Source organism: Hyperolius riggenbachi, chromosome 5 (assembly GCF_040937935.1).
Source record: "Hyperolius riggenbachi isolate aHypRig1 chromosome 5, aHypRig1.pri, whole genome shotgun sequence".
Taxonomy (NCBI): domain Eukaryota; kingdom Metazoa; phylum Chordata; class Amphibia; order Anura; family Hyperoliidae; genus Hyperolius; species Hyperolius riggenbachi.
In genome coordinates, this window is record NC_090650.1 from 131,302,547 (window position 1) to 131,319,708 (window position 17,162).

General features: G+C 44.3%; 1 protein-coding gene across 3 annotated transcripts in view; it reads right to left on the reverse strand.

Annotated features, from left to right (window-relative positions):
- Positions 1-17,162, reverse strand: part of DNAJC13 (DnaJ heat shock protein family (Hsp40) member C13) — a 295,032-nt gene that overhangs the window by 40,418 nt on the left and 237,452 nt on the right. For all 3 annotated transcript variants that reach the window (XM_068236264.1, XM_068236262.1, XM_068236263.1), the window contains 2 exons: positions 15,676-15,853; positions 14,735-14,826 (listed from right to left, as the gene is read on the reverse strand). In XM_068236264.1, coding sequence (XP_068092365.1) covers positions 14,735-14,826; positions 15,676-15,853 — 270 coding nt within the window. The remainder of the gene's footprint in view (positions 1-14,734; positions 14,827-15,675; positions 15,854-17,162) is intronic.

Below are 17,162 nucleotides of genomic sequence, written 5' to 3' on the forward strand. Positions count from 1 at the left end.
CCCTGGGCTTTTGGCATGGTTCCCACTAGAACGCTGATAAAAACTAGCATTTTTGCCTGGTTAGAGTAGGACTCACCAGATCGGGGACACTTTGGCGCAGTTGGTGAGCTTAAACGCGTTAAAGCGTAACCAAGAGCCCCTGTCACTGTTTTCCTGTTGTGTGCTGCAGCACCCTCTGTATTTATATATTTCTTATGGAGATTGGGGTTCTCCAGTGCTGCGTGCATGCTTTGCATAGTATTGCATAAAATTCGGTTTGTGCTGCTCATCCCTTGGCTTATGTTATTTTCCCCTATGAGCGTGCATAACCACACCCATCTCTAGCACAGTTAAGCATATAAATGAGCGGTGCTCATAGTTCAGTTAGTAGCTAGTAGAAGGTGAGGTGTTTTTAATTTCATTTCTCCCATTTAGCTGACCCCTGGGCTTTTGGCATGGTTCCCACTAGAACGCTGATAAAAACTAGCATTTTTGCCTGGTTAGAGTAGGACTCACCAGATCGGGGACACTTTGGCGCAGTTGGTGAGCTTAAACGCGTTAAAGCGTAACCAAGAGCCCCTGTCACTGTTTTCCTGTTGTGTGCTGCAGCACCCTCTGTATTTATATATTTCTTATGGAGATTGGGGTTCTCCAGTGCTGCGTGCATGCTTTGCATAGTATTGCATAAAATTCGGTTTGTGCTGCTCATCCCTTGGCTTATGTTATTTTCCCCTATGAGCGTGCATAACCACACCCATCTCTAGCACAGTTAAGCATATAAATGAGCGGTGCTCATAGTTCAGTTAGTAGCTAGTAGAAGGTGAGGTGTTTTTAATTTCATTTCTCCCATTTAGCTGACCCCTGGGCTTTTGGCATGGTTCCCACTAGAACGCTGATAAAAACTAGCATTTTTGCCTGGTTAGAGTAGGACTCACCAGATCGGGGACACTTTGGCGCAGTTGGTGAGCTTAAACGCGTTAAAGCGTAACCAAGAGCCCCTGTCACTGTTTTCCTGTTGTGTGCTGCAGCACCCTCTGTATTTATATATTTCTTATGGAGATTGGGGTTCTCCAGTGCTGCGTGCATGCTTTGCATAGTATTGCATAAAATTCGGTTTGTGCTGCTCATCCCTTGGCTTATGTTATTTTCCCCTATGAGCGTGCATAACCACACCCATCTCTAGCACAGTTAAGCATATAAATGAGCGGTGCTCATAGTTCAGTTAGTAGCTAGTAGAAGGTGAGGTGTTTTTAATTTCATTTCTCCCATTTAGCTGACCCCTGGGCTTTTGGCATGGTTCCCACTAGAACGCTGATAAAAACTAGCATTTTTGCCTGGTTAGAGTAGGACTCACCAGATCGGGGACACTTTGGCGCAGTTGGTGAGCTTAAACGCGTTAAAGCGTAACCAAGAGCCCCTGTCACTGTTTTCCTGTTGTGTGCTGCAGCACCCTCTGTATTTATATATTTCTTATGGAGATTGGGGTTCTCCAGTGCTGCGTGCATGCTTTGCATAGTATTGCATAAAATTCGGTTTGTGCTGCTCATCCCTTGGCTTATGTTATTTTCCCCTATGAGCGTGCATAACCACACCCATCTCTAGCACAGTTAAGCATATAAATGAGCGGTGCTCATAGTTCAGTTAGTAGCTAGTAGAAGGTGAGGTGTTTTTAATTTCATTTCTCCCATTTAGCTGACCCCTGGGCTTTTGGCATGGTTCCCACTAGAACGCTGATAAAAACTAGCATTTTTGCCTGGTTAGAGTAGGACTCACCAGATCGGGGACACTTTGGCGCAGTTGGTGAGCTTAAACGCGTTAAAGCGTAACCAAGAGCCCCTGTCACTGTTTTCCTGTTGTGTGCTGCAGCACCCTCTGTATTTATATATTTCTTATGGAGATTGGGGTTCTCCAGTGCTGCGTGCATGCTTTGCATAGTATTGCATAAAATTCGGTTTGTGCTGCTCATCCCTTGGCTTATGTTATTTTCCCCTATGAGCGTGCATAACCACACCCATCTCTAGCACAGTTAAGCATATAAATGAGCGGTGCTCATAGTTCAGTTAGTAGCTAGTAGAAGGTGAGGTGTTTTTAATTTCATTTCTCCCATTTAGCTGACCCCTGGGCTTTTGGCATGGTTCCCACTAGAACGCTGATAAAAACTAGCATTTTTGCCTGGTTAGAGTAGGACTCACCAGATCGGGGACACTTTGGCGCAGTTGGTGAGCTTAAACGCGTTAAAGCGTAACCAAGAGCCCCTGTCACTGTTTTCCTGTTGTGTGCTGCAGCACCCTCTGTATTTATATATTTCTTATGGAGATTGGGGTTCTCCAGTGCTGCGTGCATGCTTTGCATAGTATTGCATAAAATTCGGTTTGTGCTGCTCATCCCTTGGCTTATGTTATTTTCCCCTATGAGCGTGCATAACCACACCCATCTCTAGCACAGTTAAGCATATAAATGAGCGGTGCTCATAGTTCAGTTAGTAGCTAGTAGAAGGTGAGGTGTTTTTAATTTCATTTCTCCCATTTAGCTGACCCCTGGGCTTTTGGCATGGTTCCCACTAGAACGCTGATAAAAACTAGCATTTTTGCCTGGTTAGAGTAGGACTCACCAGATCGGGGACACTTTGGCGCAGTTGGTGAGCTTAAACGCGTTAAAGCGTAACCAAGAGCCCCTGTCACTGTTTTCCTGTTGTGTGCTGCAGCACCCTCTGTATTTATATATTTCTTATGGAGATTGGGGTTCTCCAGTGCTGCGTGCATGCTTTGCATAGTATTGCATAAAATTCGGTTTGTGCTGCTCATCCCTTGGCTTATGTTATTTTCCCCTATGAGCGTGCATAACCACACCCATCTCTAGCACAGTTAAGCATATAAATGAGCGGTGCTCATAGTTCAGTTAGTAGCTAGTAGAAGGTGAGGTGTTTTTAATTTCATTTCTCCCATTTAGCTGACCCCTGGGCTTTTGGCATGGTTCCCACTAGAACGCTGATAAAAACTAGCATTTTTGCCTGGTTAGAGTAGGACTCACCAGATCGGGGACACTTTGGCGCAGTTGGTGAGCTTAAACGCGTTAAAGCGTAACCAAGAGCCCCTGTCACTGTTTTCCTGTTGTGTGCTGCAGCACCCTCTGTATTTATATATTTCTTATGGAGATTGGGGTTCTCCAGTGCTGCGTGCATGCTTTGCATAGTATTGCATAAAATTCGGTTTGTGCTGCTCATCCCTTGGCTTATGTTATTTTCCCCTATGAGCGTGCATAACCACACCCATCTCTAGCACAGTTAAGCATATAAATGAGCGGTGCTCATAGTTCAGTTAGTAGCTAGTAGAAGGTGAGGTGTTTTTAATTTCATTTCTCCCATTTAGCTGACCCCTGGGCTTTTGGCATGGTTCCCACTAGAACGCTGATAAAAACTAGCATTTTTGCCTGGTTAGAGTAGGACTCACCAGATCGGGGACACTTTGGCGCAGTTGGTGAGCTTAAACGCGTTAAAGCGTAACCAAGAGCCCCTGTCACTGTTTTCCTGTTGTGTGCTGCAGCACCCTCTGTATTTATATATTTCTTATGGAGATTGGGGTTCTCCAGTGCTGCGTGCATGCTTTGCATAGTATTGCATAAAATTCGGTTTGTGCTGCTCATCCCTTGGCTTATGTTATTTTCCCCTATGAGCGTGCATAACCACACCCATCTCTAGCACAGTTAAGCATATAAATGAGCGGTGCTCATAGTTCAGTTAGTAGCTAGTAGAAGGTGAGGTGTTTTTAATTTCATTTCTCCCATTTAGCTGACCCCTGGGCTTTTGGCATGGTTCCCACTAGAACGCTGATAAAAACTAGCATTTTTGCCTGGTTAGAGTAGGACTCACCAGATCGGGGACACTTTGGCGCAGTTGGTGAGCTTAAACGCGTTAAAGCGTAACCAAGAGCCCCTGTCACTGTTTTCCTGTTGTGTGCTGCAGCACCCTCTGTATTTATATATTTCTTATGGAGATTGGGGTTCTCCAGTGCTGCGTGCATGCTTTGCATAGTATTGCATAAAATTCGGTTTGTGCTGCTCATCCCTTGGCTTATGTTATTTTCCCCTATGAGCGTGCATAACCACACCCATCTCTAGCACAGTTAAGCATATAAATGAGCGGTGCTCATAGTTCAGTTAGTAGCTAGTAGAAGGTGAGGTGTTTTTAATTTCATTTCTCCCATTTAGCTGACCCCTGGGCTTTTGGCATGGTTCCCACTAGAACGCTGATAAAAACTAGCATTTTTGCCTGGTTAGAGTAGGACTCACCAGATCGGGGACACTTTGGCGCAGTTGGTGAGCTTAAACGCGTTAAAGCGTAACCAAGAGCCCCTGTCACTGTTTTCCTGTTGTGTGCTGCAGCACCCTCTGTATTTATATATTTCTTATGGAGATTGGGGTTCTCCAGTGCTGCGTGCATGCTTTGCATAGTATTGCATAAAATTCGGTTTGTGCTGCTCATCCCTTGGCTTATGTTATTTTCCCCTATGAGCGTGCATAACCACACCCATCTCTAGCACAGTTAAGCATATAAATGAGCGGTGCTCATAGTTCAGTTAGTAGCTAGTAGAAGGTGAGGTGTTTTTAATTTCATTTCTCCCATTTAGCTGACCCCTGGGCTTTTGGCATGGTTCCCACTAGAACGCTGATAAAAACTAGCATTTTTGCCTGGTTAGAGTAGGACTCACCAGATCGGGGACACTTTGGCGCAGTTGGTGAGCTTAAACGCGTTAAAGCGTAACCAAGAGCCCCTGTCACTGTTTTCCTGTTGTGTGCTGCAGCACCCTCTGTATTTATATATTTCTTATGGAGATTGGGGTTCTCCAGTGCTGCGTGCATGCTTTGCATAGTATTGCATAAAATTCGGTTTGTGCTGCTCATCCCTTGGCTTATGTTATTTTCCCCTATGAGCGTGCATAACCACACCCATCTCTAGCACAGTTAAGCATATAAATGAGCGGTGCTCATAGTTCAGTTAGTAGCTAGTAGAAGGTGAGGTGTTTTTAATTTCATTTCTCCCATTTAGCTGACCCCTGGGCTTTTGGCATGGTTCCCACTAGAACGCTGATAAAAACTAGCATTTTTGCCTGGTTAGAGTAGGACTCACCAGATCGGGGACACTTTGGCGCAGTTGGTGAGCTTAAACGCGTTAAAGCGTAACCAAGAGCCCCTGTCACTGTTTTCCTGTTGTGTGCTGCAGCACCCTCTGTATTTATATATTTCTTATGGAGATTGGGGTTCTCCAGTGCTGCGTGCATGCTTTGCATAGTATTGCATAAAATTCGGTTTGTGCTGCTCATCCCTTGGCTTATGTTATTTTCCCCTATGAGCGTGCATAACCACACCCATCTCTAGCACAGTTAAGCATATAAATGAGCGGTGCTCATAGTTCAGTTAGTAGCTAGTAGAAGGTGAGGTGTTTTTAATTTCATTTCTCCCATTTAGCTGACCCCTGGGCTTTTGGCATGGTTCCCACTAGAACGCTGATAAAAACTAGCATTTTTGCCTGGTTAGAGTAGGACTCACCAGATCGGGGACACTTTGGCGCAGTTGGTGAGCTTAAACGCGTTAAAGCGTAACCAAGAGCCCCTGTCACTGTTTTCCTGTTGTGTGCTGCAGCACCCTCTGTATTTATATATTTCTTATGGAGATTGGGGTTCTCCAGTGCTGCGTGCATGCTTTGCATAGTATTGCATAAAATTCGGTTTGTGCTGCTCATCCCTTGGCTTATGTTATTTTCCCCTATGAGCGTGCATAACCACACCCATCTCTAGCACAGTTAAGCATATAAATGAGCGGTGCTCATAGTTCAGTTAGTAGCTAGTAGAAGGTGAGGTGTTTTTAATTTCATTTCTCCCATTTAGCTGACCCCTGGGCTTTTGGCATGGTTCCCACTAGAACGCTGATAAAAACTAGCATTTTTGCCTGGTTAGAGTAGGACTCACCAGATCGGGGACACTTTGGCGCAGTTGGTGAGCTTAAACGCGTTAAAGCGTAACCAAGAGCCCCTGTCACTGTTTTCCTGTTGTGTGCTGCAGCACCCTCTGTATTTATATATTTCTTATGGAGATTGGGGTTCTCCAGTGCTGCGTGCATGCTTTGCATAGTATTGCATAAAATTCGGTTTGTGCTGCTCATCCCTTGGCTTATGTTATTTTCCCCTATGAGCGTGCATAACCACACCCATCTCTAGCACAGTTAAGCATATAAATGAGCGGTGCTCATAGTTCAGTTAGTAGCTAGTAGAAGGTGAGGTGTTTTTAATTTCATTTCTCCCATTTAGCTGACCCCTGGGCTTTTGGCATGGTTCCCACTAGAACGCTGATAAAAACTAGCATTTTTGCCTGGTTAGAGTAGGACTCACCAGATCGGGGACACTTTGGCGCAGTTGGTGAGCTTAAACGCGTTAAAGCGTAACCAAGAGCCCCTGTCACTGTTTTCCTGTTGTGTGCTGCAGCACCCTCTGTATTTATATATTTCTTATGGAGATTGGGGTTCTCCAGTGCTGCGTGCATGCTTTGCATAGTATTGCATAAAATTCGGTTTGTGCTGCTCATCCCTTGGCTTATGTTATTTTCCCCTATGAGCGTGCATAACCACACCCATCTCTAGCACAGTTAAGCATATAAATGAGCGGTGCTCATAGTTCAGTTAGTAGCTAGTAGAAGGTGAGGTGTTTTTAATTTCATTTCTCCCATTTAGCTGACCCCTGGGCTTTTGGCATGGTTCCCACTAGAACGCTGATAAAAACTAGCATTTTTGCCTGGTTAGAGTAGGACTCACCAGATCGGGGACACTTTGGCGCAGTTGGTGAGCTTAAACGCGTTAAAGCGTAACCAAGAGCCCCTGTCACTGTTTTCCTGTTGTGTGCTGCAGCACCCTCTGTATTTATATATTTCTTATGGAGATTGGGGTTCTCCAGTGCTGCGTGCATGCTTTGCATAGTATTGCATAAAATTCGGTTTGTGCTGCTCATCCCTTGGCTTATGTTATTTTCCCCTATGAGCGTGCATAACCACACCCATCTCTAGCACAGTTAAGCATATAAATGAGCGGTGCTCATAGTTCAGTTAGTAGCTAGTAGAAGGTGAGGTGTTTTTAATTTCATTTCTCCCATTTAGCTGACCCCTGGGCTTTTGGCATGGTTCCCACTAGAACGCTGATAAAAACTAGCATTTTTGCCTGGTTAGAGTAGGACTCACCAGATCGGGGACACTTTGGCGCAGTTGGTGAGCTTAAACGCGTTAAAGCGTAACCAAGAGCCCCTGTCACTGTTTTCCTGTTGTGTGCTGCAGCACCCTCTGTATTTATATATTTCTTATGGAGATTGGGGTTCTCCAGTGCTGCGTGCATGCTTTGCATAGTATTGCATAAAATTCGGTTTGTGCTGCTCATCCCTTGGCTTATGTTATTTTCCCCTATGAGCGTGCATAACCACACCCATCTCTAGCACAGTTAAGCATATAAATGAGCGGTGCTCATAGTTCAGTTAGTAGCTAGTAGAAGGTGAGGTGTTTTTAATTTCATTTCTCCCATTTAGCTGACCCCTGGGCTTTTGGCATGGTTCCCACTAGAACGCTGATAAAAACTAGCATTTTTGCCTGGTTAGAGTAGGACTCACCAGATCGGGGACACTTTGGCGCAGTTGGTGAGCTTAAACGCGTTAAAGCGTAACCAAGAGCCCCTGTCACTGTTTTCCTGTTGTGTGCTGCAGCACCCTCTGTATTTATATATTTCTTATGGAGATTGGGGTTCTCCAGTGCTGCGTGCATGCTTTGCATAGTATTGCATAAAATTCGGTTTGTGCTGCTCATCCCTTGGCTTATGTTATTTTCCCCTATGAGCGTGCATAACCACACCCATCTCTAGCACAGTTAAGCATATAAATGAGCGGTGCTCATAGTTCAGTTAGTAGCTAGTAGAAGGTGAGGTGTTTTTAATTTCATTTCTCCCATTTAGCTGACCCCTGGGCTTTTGGCATGGTTCCCACTAGAACGCTGATAAAAACTAGCATTTTTGCCTGGTTAGAGTAGGACTCACCAGATCGGGGACACTTTGGCGCAGTTGGTGAGCTTAAACGCGTTAAAGCGTAACCAAGAGCCCCTGTCACTGTTTTCCTGTTGTGTGCTGCAGCACCCTCTGTATTTATATATTTCTTATGGAGATTGGGGTTCTCCAGTGCTGCGTGCATGCTTTGCATAGTATTGCATAAAATTCGGTTTGTGCTGCTCATCCCTTGGCTTATGTTATTTTCCCCTATGAGCGTGCATAACCACACCCATCTCTAGCACAGTTAAGCATATAAATGAGCGGTGCTCATAGTTCAGTTAGTAGCTAGTAGAAGGTGAGGTGTTTTTAATTTCATTTCTCCCATTTAGCTGACCCCTGGGCTTTTGGCATGGTTCCCACTAGAACGCTGATAAAAACTAGCATTTTTGCCTGGTTAGAGTAGGACTCACCAGATCGGGGACACTTTGGCGCAGTTGGTGAGCTTAAACGCGTTAAAGCGTAACCAAGAGCCCCTGTCACTGTTTTCCTGTTGTGTGCTGCAGCACCCTCTGTATTTATATATTTCTTATGGAGATTGGGGTTCTCCAGTGCTGCGTGCATGCTTTGCATAGTATTGCATAAAATTCGGTTTGTGCTGCTCATCCCTTGGCTTATGTTATTTTCCCCTATGAGCGTGCATAACCACACCCATCTCTAGCACAGTTAAGCATATAAATGAGCGGTGCTCATAGTTCAGTTAGTAGCTAGTAGAAGGTGAGGTGTTTTTAATTTCATTTCTCCCATTTAGCTGACCCCTGGGCTTTTGGCATGGTTCCCACTAGAACGCTGATAAAAACTAGCATTTTTGCCTGGTTAGAGTAGGACTCACCAGATCGGGGACACTTTGGCGCAGTTGGTGAGCTTAAACGCGTTAAAGCGTAACCAAGAGCCCCTGTCACTGTTTTCCTGTTGTGTGCTGCAGCACCCTCTGTATTTATATATTTCTTATGGAGATTGGGGTTCTCCAGTGCTGCGTGCATGCTTTGCATAGTATTGCATAAAATTCGGTTTGTGCTGCTCATCCCTTGGCTTATGTTATTTTCCCCTATGAGCGTGCATAACCACACCCATCTCTAGCACAGTTAAGCATATAAATGAGCGGTGCTCATAGTTCAGTTAGTAGCTAGTAGAAGGTGAGGTGTTTTTAATTTCATTTCTCCCATTTAGCTGACCCCTGGGCTTTTGGCATGGTTCCCACTAGAACGCTGATAAAAACTAGCATTTTTGCCTGGTTAGAGTAGGACTCACCAGATCGGGGACACTTTGGCGCAGTTGGTGAGCTTAAACGCGTTAAAGCGTAACCAAGAGCCCCTGTCACTGTTTTCCTGTTGTGTGCTGCAGCACCCTCTGTATTTATATATTTCTTATGGAGATTGGGGTTCTCCAGTGCTGCGTGCATGCTTTGCATAGTATTGCATAAAATTCGGTTTGTGCTGCTCATCCCTTGGCTTATGTTATTTTCCCCTATGAGCGTGCATAACCACACCCATCTCTAGCACAGTTAAGCATATAAATGAGCGGTGCTCATAGTTCAGTTAGTAGCTAGTAGAAGGTGAGGTGTTTTTAATTTCATTTCTCCCATTTAGCTGACCCCTGGGCTTTTGGCATGGTTCCCACTAGAACGCTGATAAAAACTAGCATTTTTGCCTGGTTAGAGTAGGACTCACCAGATCGGGGACACTTTGGCGCAGTTGGTGAGCTTAAACGCGTTAAAGCGTAACCAAGAGCCCCTGTCACTGTTTTCCTGTTGTGTGCTGCAGCACCCTCTGTATTTATATATTTCTTATGGAGATTGGGGTTCTCCAGTGCTGCGTGCATGCTTTGCATAGTATTGCATAAAATTCGGTTTGTGCTGCTCATCCCTTGGCTTATGTTATTTTCCCCTATGAGCGTGCATAACCACACCCATCTCTAGCACAGTTAAGCATATAAATGAGCGGTGCTCATAGTTCAGTTAGTAGCTAGTAGAAGGTGAGGTGTTTTTAATTTCATTTCTCCCATTTAGCTGACCCCTGGGCTTTTGGCATGGTTCCCACTAGAACGCTGATAAAAACTAGCATTTTTGCCTGGTTAGAGTAGGACTCACCAGATCGGGGACACTTTGGCGCAGTTGGTGAGCTTAAACGCGTTAAAGCGTAACCAAGAGCCCCTGTCACTGTTTTCCTGTTGTGTGCTGCAGCACCCTCTGTATTTATATATTTCTTATGGAGATTGGGGTTCTCCAGTGCTGCGTGCATGCTTTGCATAGTATTGCATAAAATTCGGTTTGTGCTGCTCATCCCTTGGCTTATGTTATTTTCCCCTATGAGCGTGCATAACCACACCCATCTCTAGCACAGTTAAGCATATAAATGAGCGGTGCTCATAGTTCAGTTAGTAGCTAGTAGAAGGTGAGGTGTTTTTAATTTCATTTCTCCCATTTAGCTGACCCCTGGGCTTTTGGCATGGTTCCCACTAGAACGCTGATAAAAACTAGCATTTTTGCCTGGTTAGAGTAGGACTCACCAGATCGGGGACACTTTGGCGCAGTTGGTGAGCTTAAACGCGTTAAAGCGTAACCAAGAGCCCCTGTCACTGTTTTCCTGTTGTGTGCTGCAGCACCCTCTGTATTTATATATTTCTTATGGAGATTGGGGTTCTCCAGTGCTGCGTGCATGCTTTGCATAGTATTGCATAAAATTCGGTTTGTGCTGCTCATCCCTTGGCTTATGTTATTTTCCCCTATGAGCGTGCATAACCACACCCATCTCTAGCACAGTTAAGCATATAAATGAGCGGTGCTCATAGTTCAGTTAGTAGCTAGTAGAAGGTGAGGTGTTTTTAATTTCATTTCTCCCATTTAGCTGACCCCTGGGCTTTTGGCATGGTTCCCACTAGAACGCTGATAAAAACTAGCATTTTTGCCTGGTTAGAGTAGGACTCACCAGATCGGGGACACTTTGGCGCAGTTGGTGAGCTTAAACGCGTTAAAGCGTAACCAAGAGCCCCTGTCACTGTTTTCCTGTTGTGTGCTGCAGCACCCTCTGTATTTATATATTTCTTATGGAGATTGGGGTTCTCCAGTGCTGCGTGCATGCTTTGCATAGTATTGCATAAAATTCGGTTTGTGCTGCTCATCCCTTGGCTTATGTTATTTTCCCCTATGAGCGTGCATAACCACACCCATCTCTAGCACAGTTAAGCATATAAATGAGCGGTGCTCATAGTTCAGTTAGTAGCTAGTAGAAGGTGAGGTGTTTTTAATTTCATTTCTCCCATTTAGCTGACCCCTGGGCTTTTGGCATGGTTCCCACTAGAACGCTGATAAAAACTAGCATTTTTGCCTGGTTAGAGTAGGACTCACCAGATCGGGGACACTTTGGCGCAGTTGGTGAGCTTAAACGCGTTAAAGCGTAACCAAGAGCCCCTGTCACTGTTTTCCTGTTGTGTGCTGCAGCACCCTCTGTATTTATATATTTCTTATGGAGATTGGGGTTCTCCAGTGCTGCGTGCATGCTTTGCATAGTATTGCATAAAATTCGGTTTGTGCTGCTCATCCCTTGGCTTATGTTATTTTCCCCTATGAGCGTGCATAACCACACCCATCTCTAGCACAGTTAAGCATATAAATGAGCGGTGCTCATAGTTCAGTTAGTAGCTAGTAGAAGGTGAGGTGTTTTTAATTTCATTTCTCCCATTTAGCTGACCCCTGGGCTTTTGGCATGGTTCCCACTAGAACGCTGATAAAAACTAGCATTTTTGCCTGGTTAGAGTAGGACTCACCAGATCGGGGACACTTTGGCGCAGTTGGTGAGCTTAAACGCGTTAAAGCGTAACCAAGAGCCCCTGTCACTGTTTTCCTGTTGTGTGCTGCAGCACCCTCTGTATTTATATATTTCTTATGGAGATTGGGGTTCTCCAGTGCTGCGTGCATGCTTTGCATAGTATTGCATAAAATTCGGTTTGTGCTGCTCATCCCTTGGCTTATGTTATTTTCCCCTATGAGCGTGCATAACCACACCCATCTCTAGCACAGTTAAGCATATAAATGAGCGGTGCTCATAGTTCAGTTAGTAGCTAGTAGAAGGTGAGGTGTTTTTAATTTCATTTCTCCCATTTAGCTGACCCCTGGGCTTTTGGCATGGTTCCCACTAGAACGCTGATAAAAACTAGCATTTTTGCCTGGTTAGAGTAGGACTCACCAGATCGGGGACACTTTGGCGCAGTTGGTGAGCTTAAACGCGTTAAAGCGTAACCAAGAGCCCCTGTCACTGTTTTCCTGTTGTGTGCTGCAGCACCCTCTGTATTTATATATTTCTTATGGAGATTGGGGTTCTCCAGTGCTGCGTGCATGCTTTGCATAGTATTGCATAAAATTCGGTTTGTGCTGCTCATCCCTTGGCTTATGTTATTTTCCCCTATGAGCGTGCATAACCACACCCATCTCTAGCACAGTTAAGCATATAAATGAGCGGTGCTCATAGTTCAGTTAGTAGCTAGTAGAAGGTGAGGTGTTTTTAATTTCATTTCTCCCATTTAGCTGACCCCTGGGCTTTTGGCATGGTTCCCACTAGAACGCTGATAAAAACTAGCATTTTTGCCTGGTTAGAGTAGGACTCACCAGATCGGGGACACTTTGGCGCAGTTGGTGAGCTTAAACGCGTTAAAGCGTAACCAAGAGCCCCTGTCACTGTTTTCCTGTTGTGTGCTGCAGCACCCTCTGTATTTATATATTTCTTATGGAGATTGGGGTTCTCCAGTGCTGCGTGCATGCTTTGCATAGTATTGCATAAAATTCGGTTTGTGCTGCTCATCCCTTGGCTTATATTATTTTCCCCTATGAGCGTGCATAACCACACCCATCTCTAGCACAGTTAAGCATATAAATGAGCGGTGCTCATAGTTCAGTTAGTAGCTAGTAGAAGGTGAGGTGTTTTTAATTTCATTTCTCCCATTTAGCTGACCCCTGGGCTTTTGGCATGGTTCCCACTAGAACGCTGATAAAAACTAGCATTTTTGCCTGGTTAGAGTAGGACTCACCAGATCGGGGACACTTTGGCGCAGTTGGTGAGCTTAAACGCGTTAAAGCGTAACCAAGAGCCCCTGTCACTGTTTTCCTGTTGTGTGCTGCAGCACCCTCTGTATTTATACACATATATATATATACCGTGGCTTGAAAAAGTATTCGGCCCCCTTGAAATTTTCCACATTTTGTCACATTACTGCCACAAACATGAATCAATTTTATTGGAATATCACATGAAAGACCAATACAAAGTGGAGTACATGTGAGAAGTGGAACGAAAATGATACATGATTCCAAACATTTTTAAAAAATAAATAACTGCAAAGTGGGGTGTGCGTAATTACTCAGCCCCCTTTGGTTTGAGTGCAGTCAGTTGCCCATAGCCATTGCCTGATGAGTGCTGATGACTAAATAGAGTGCACCTGTGTGTAATCTAATGTCAGTACAAATACAGCTGCTCTGTGAGGGCCTCAGAGGTTGTCTAAGAGAATATTGGGAGTAACAACACCATGAAGTCTAAAGAAAACACCAGACAGGTCAGGGATAAAAGTTTGAAAAATTTAAAGCAGGCTTATGCTACAAAAAGATTTCCAAAGCCTTGAACATCCCATGGAGCACTGTTCAAGCGATCATTCAAAAATGGAAGGAGTATGGCACAACTGTAAACCTACCGAGACAAGGCCGTCCCCCTAAACTCACAGGCCAAACAAGGAGAGTGCTGATCAGAAATGCAGTCAAGAGGCCCATGGTGATTCTGGACGAGCTGCAGAGAGGGGGGGGGGGGGCATCTCTTCAGCAGGGACAGGGAAGCTGGTCAGAGTTGATGGGAAGATGGATGGAGCCAAATACAGGGCAAACTTGGAAGAAAACCTCTTGGAGACTGCAAAAGACTTGAGACTGGGGCAGAGGTTCACCTTCCAGCAGGACAATGACCCTAAACCTAAAGCCAGGGCAACAATGGAATGGTTTAAAACAAAACATATCCATGTGTTACAATGGCCCAGTCAAAGTCCAGATCTAAATCCAATCGAGAATCTGTGGCAAGATCTGAAAACTGCTGTTCACAAACGCTGTCCATCTAATCTGACTGAGCTGGAGCTGTTTTGTAAAGAAGAATGGGCAAGGATTTCAGTCTCTAGATGTGCAAAGCTGGTAGAGACATACCCTAAAAGACTGGCAGCTGTAATTGCAGCAAAAGGTGGTTCTACAAAGTATTGACTCAGGGGGCCGAATAATTACGCACTCCCCACTTTGCAGTTATTGACTTGTAAAAAATGTTTGGAATCCTGTATGATTTTCGTTCCACTTCTCATGTGTACACCACTTTGTATTGGTCCTTCATGTGGAATTCCAATAAAATTGATGCATGTTTGTGGCAGTAATGTGACAAAATGTGGAAAACTTCAAGGGGGCCGAATACTTCTGCAACCCACTGTATATATACATACATACATACATACACACACACACACACACACACACACACACACACACACACACACACACACACACACACACACACACACACACACACACACACACACACACAATCAAGTAACAGTACTCAGAAAGGCAAGGTACAGTAAATGGATTACTAAACTGCAGTTATAATAGTTTCCGATTACCGTAGTTTTATTATTAGCCTGATGTACAATTCAGCTAGAAGAAATAATGCTCACTTACCTCTAGTGCAAGTTGCTGGACTTTCCCAGCTCCGTGGACCCGCAGCAAAGAAAAGATCAACTTGAAATGGCCAATACATTCAGTTTCTGATCCTGTAGTGGGAAAAAAATTGTCTTTTTTTTTTAATTCCTCCTGAATGCAATATTTTCAGTTACCTCTACAAAAGGTTTATATTAGTTTAGTGAAGAAGTCAGCAATTTTTTTTTTTTATAGCTATACCGATACTTTTTATTTGGAAGAGCAAGACCAATTAATTTATCAGTAGAAGGGGTTAAATGGCAAATTAATAATTCTGGCTTACCTCAATATTGTGAACAGAGCGTATCTGACTCTAGCCCCCATTCATATAACGTACCGCTCTTATGACCCCATTTGCCCATGAGAACATGGGGAAAACCTGCACATGTTGTGGACCTGCCCTAAATTACATAGACAGGGCTTAGACCCTTTAAAGATATGTCCAAGCAAAAAAAAGAAAGAAAGAAAGAAGAAAGAAAACAAGATCTACTTACCTGGGGCTTCCTCCAGCCCCTGGTTGCCTTTCTGTCCCTCGTCGCAGCTCCGGGGGCCCCGAATCCCCTCCACAGCAGATGCTGACCTCGCCAGGTTGGCATCTACTGCACCTGCACCGCTCACGAACGTGCTCACATAGCCTGCAGCATTCTGTGCAGGTGCAGAAGTACTGCGCCTGCGCAAAACGCTCCCTGCATGGCCGCAGACTTGCGCGGCACGGCCGCACACTTGCGCGGCATCCCTATTCAAGCACCAGGAGAAAATAAAAACTGAATGCAAACAGTATCAAGGCTGTTAATTGAACTGGGGACTCATGCTGTGAGGCGACAGAGCTAATCACTGTCACACCTAGCTACCCTGTTTATGTCTCATGTATAAAAAACTTGGTTCAGTCTCACTCCATTACTCAGGACAAGTGCAATACCTACCAGGATTGTGCTTGATGACATTTCTTAAAGCTTCCAGAGCCATTTCCACTCTGCACAATCTGTCTACATGTTGTTCAGATTCCACTTTCCCAGTCTGAGTCATGGCCATTAAAGTATGAAGATACTGTGCCTGAGATCCAATATAATCCAATAGACTTGCTGCAAAAGCTTTTGGGACCTGTGCTCAACATAACATATAAACAGATTGTTAGAGAAAAATTGTGCACACACACAATCATTTGTAAATCAGCAGTATTTGCACCCTCCAGAAATGGTGCAGCCAGAGGCATTTGTGTAATGATCTTCAAAGAGCTTTTGTATTAAGAATAAAGTTACATTACTAGCAAAAAACGGTAAAAAGGGACCGCGACAACCACCATACATACGACCATCCAATCAGGAGCAGGGAATCGGTGACCCAGGCAATAGTTGTTAGAAGATATCCCGCTGCACTGTGAGATCGGTTAAAAGTCCAATTTAATTGCGACATCAATGGACAAAAGATCAAAAGCTCACATGTATCGTAGAAATACGCGTGATTAAAGGGAAAAAAGTAGGCTGTTAAAATCTGACAGAACCAACAGGATTTGGGCCAGTCCCTCCCCTCAAGGGGGATTCTCAGAGTTTTCTTTGTTTTCAACAGCATTGTCTGAACAGCAGTTTAACTGCCAAAATAGCAAGATACCAGCCAGCCTCCCTACTCACTTGCACACTATTTTGTCAGTTAGACTTTGCAACTGCTGTTCAGGAAATGCTGTTAAAAACAAAGAAAACACTGAGAATCTCCCATGAGGAGATGGACTGGTCCAAAACCTGTCGGTTCTGTCAGATTTTAACTGCCTACTTTTTTCCGCAAGAGTGGTCCTTTAAGTAAGTGTAATTCTCCGGAGGTTGCTACACTCAGCAAGGGTTACCCTGATCTAATCAGCATCATATCCTTCCGCAACAGAAATTATACATAACGCAAGCGTAAATTTCTATATCTGTTTTAGCTCCTTTTATTTTTATAAGCAAATGTCTTGTTGTGTGTTACTGACATTTTTATTTTTGTTGTCAAATATTTTTGTATAGATTCTTTCTGCCCTGTTTAGAATATTAAATCTTTATTTACGAATTAGTTTTCTGCGTACTAAGCAGAGAATTTACACTTCCTAGAGAGAGACTGCAGAGTATTGCGATAACCAGAGCCTGTACTGTATACTCGGTTGTTTCATTGCTACCTGTGTGAGATTGCATTGTGTGTGGTGCTCCAGTTTTTGGGTCTAACGCCCATGGCTGACCTTAAATATGTGGCCACCAGCCTGAGTGCGTGCAGCTTGGCAGCAGTATATGAAATTGTAATTGCCATAGACAGGAACAGATCTCCTTGCAGCACAGGCATCTATGTGTGTATGGTGTCTAGCAAATTCGTTTGCAGATGACTGCTAGTGGTGGTTAAGTCTTGCAAGTTGTGGTCAAGGGCGACAGCCTAGTTTTATCCTCAAAAT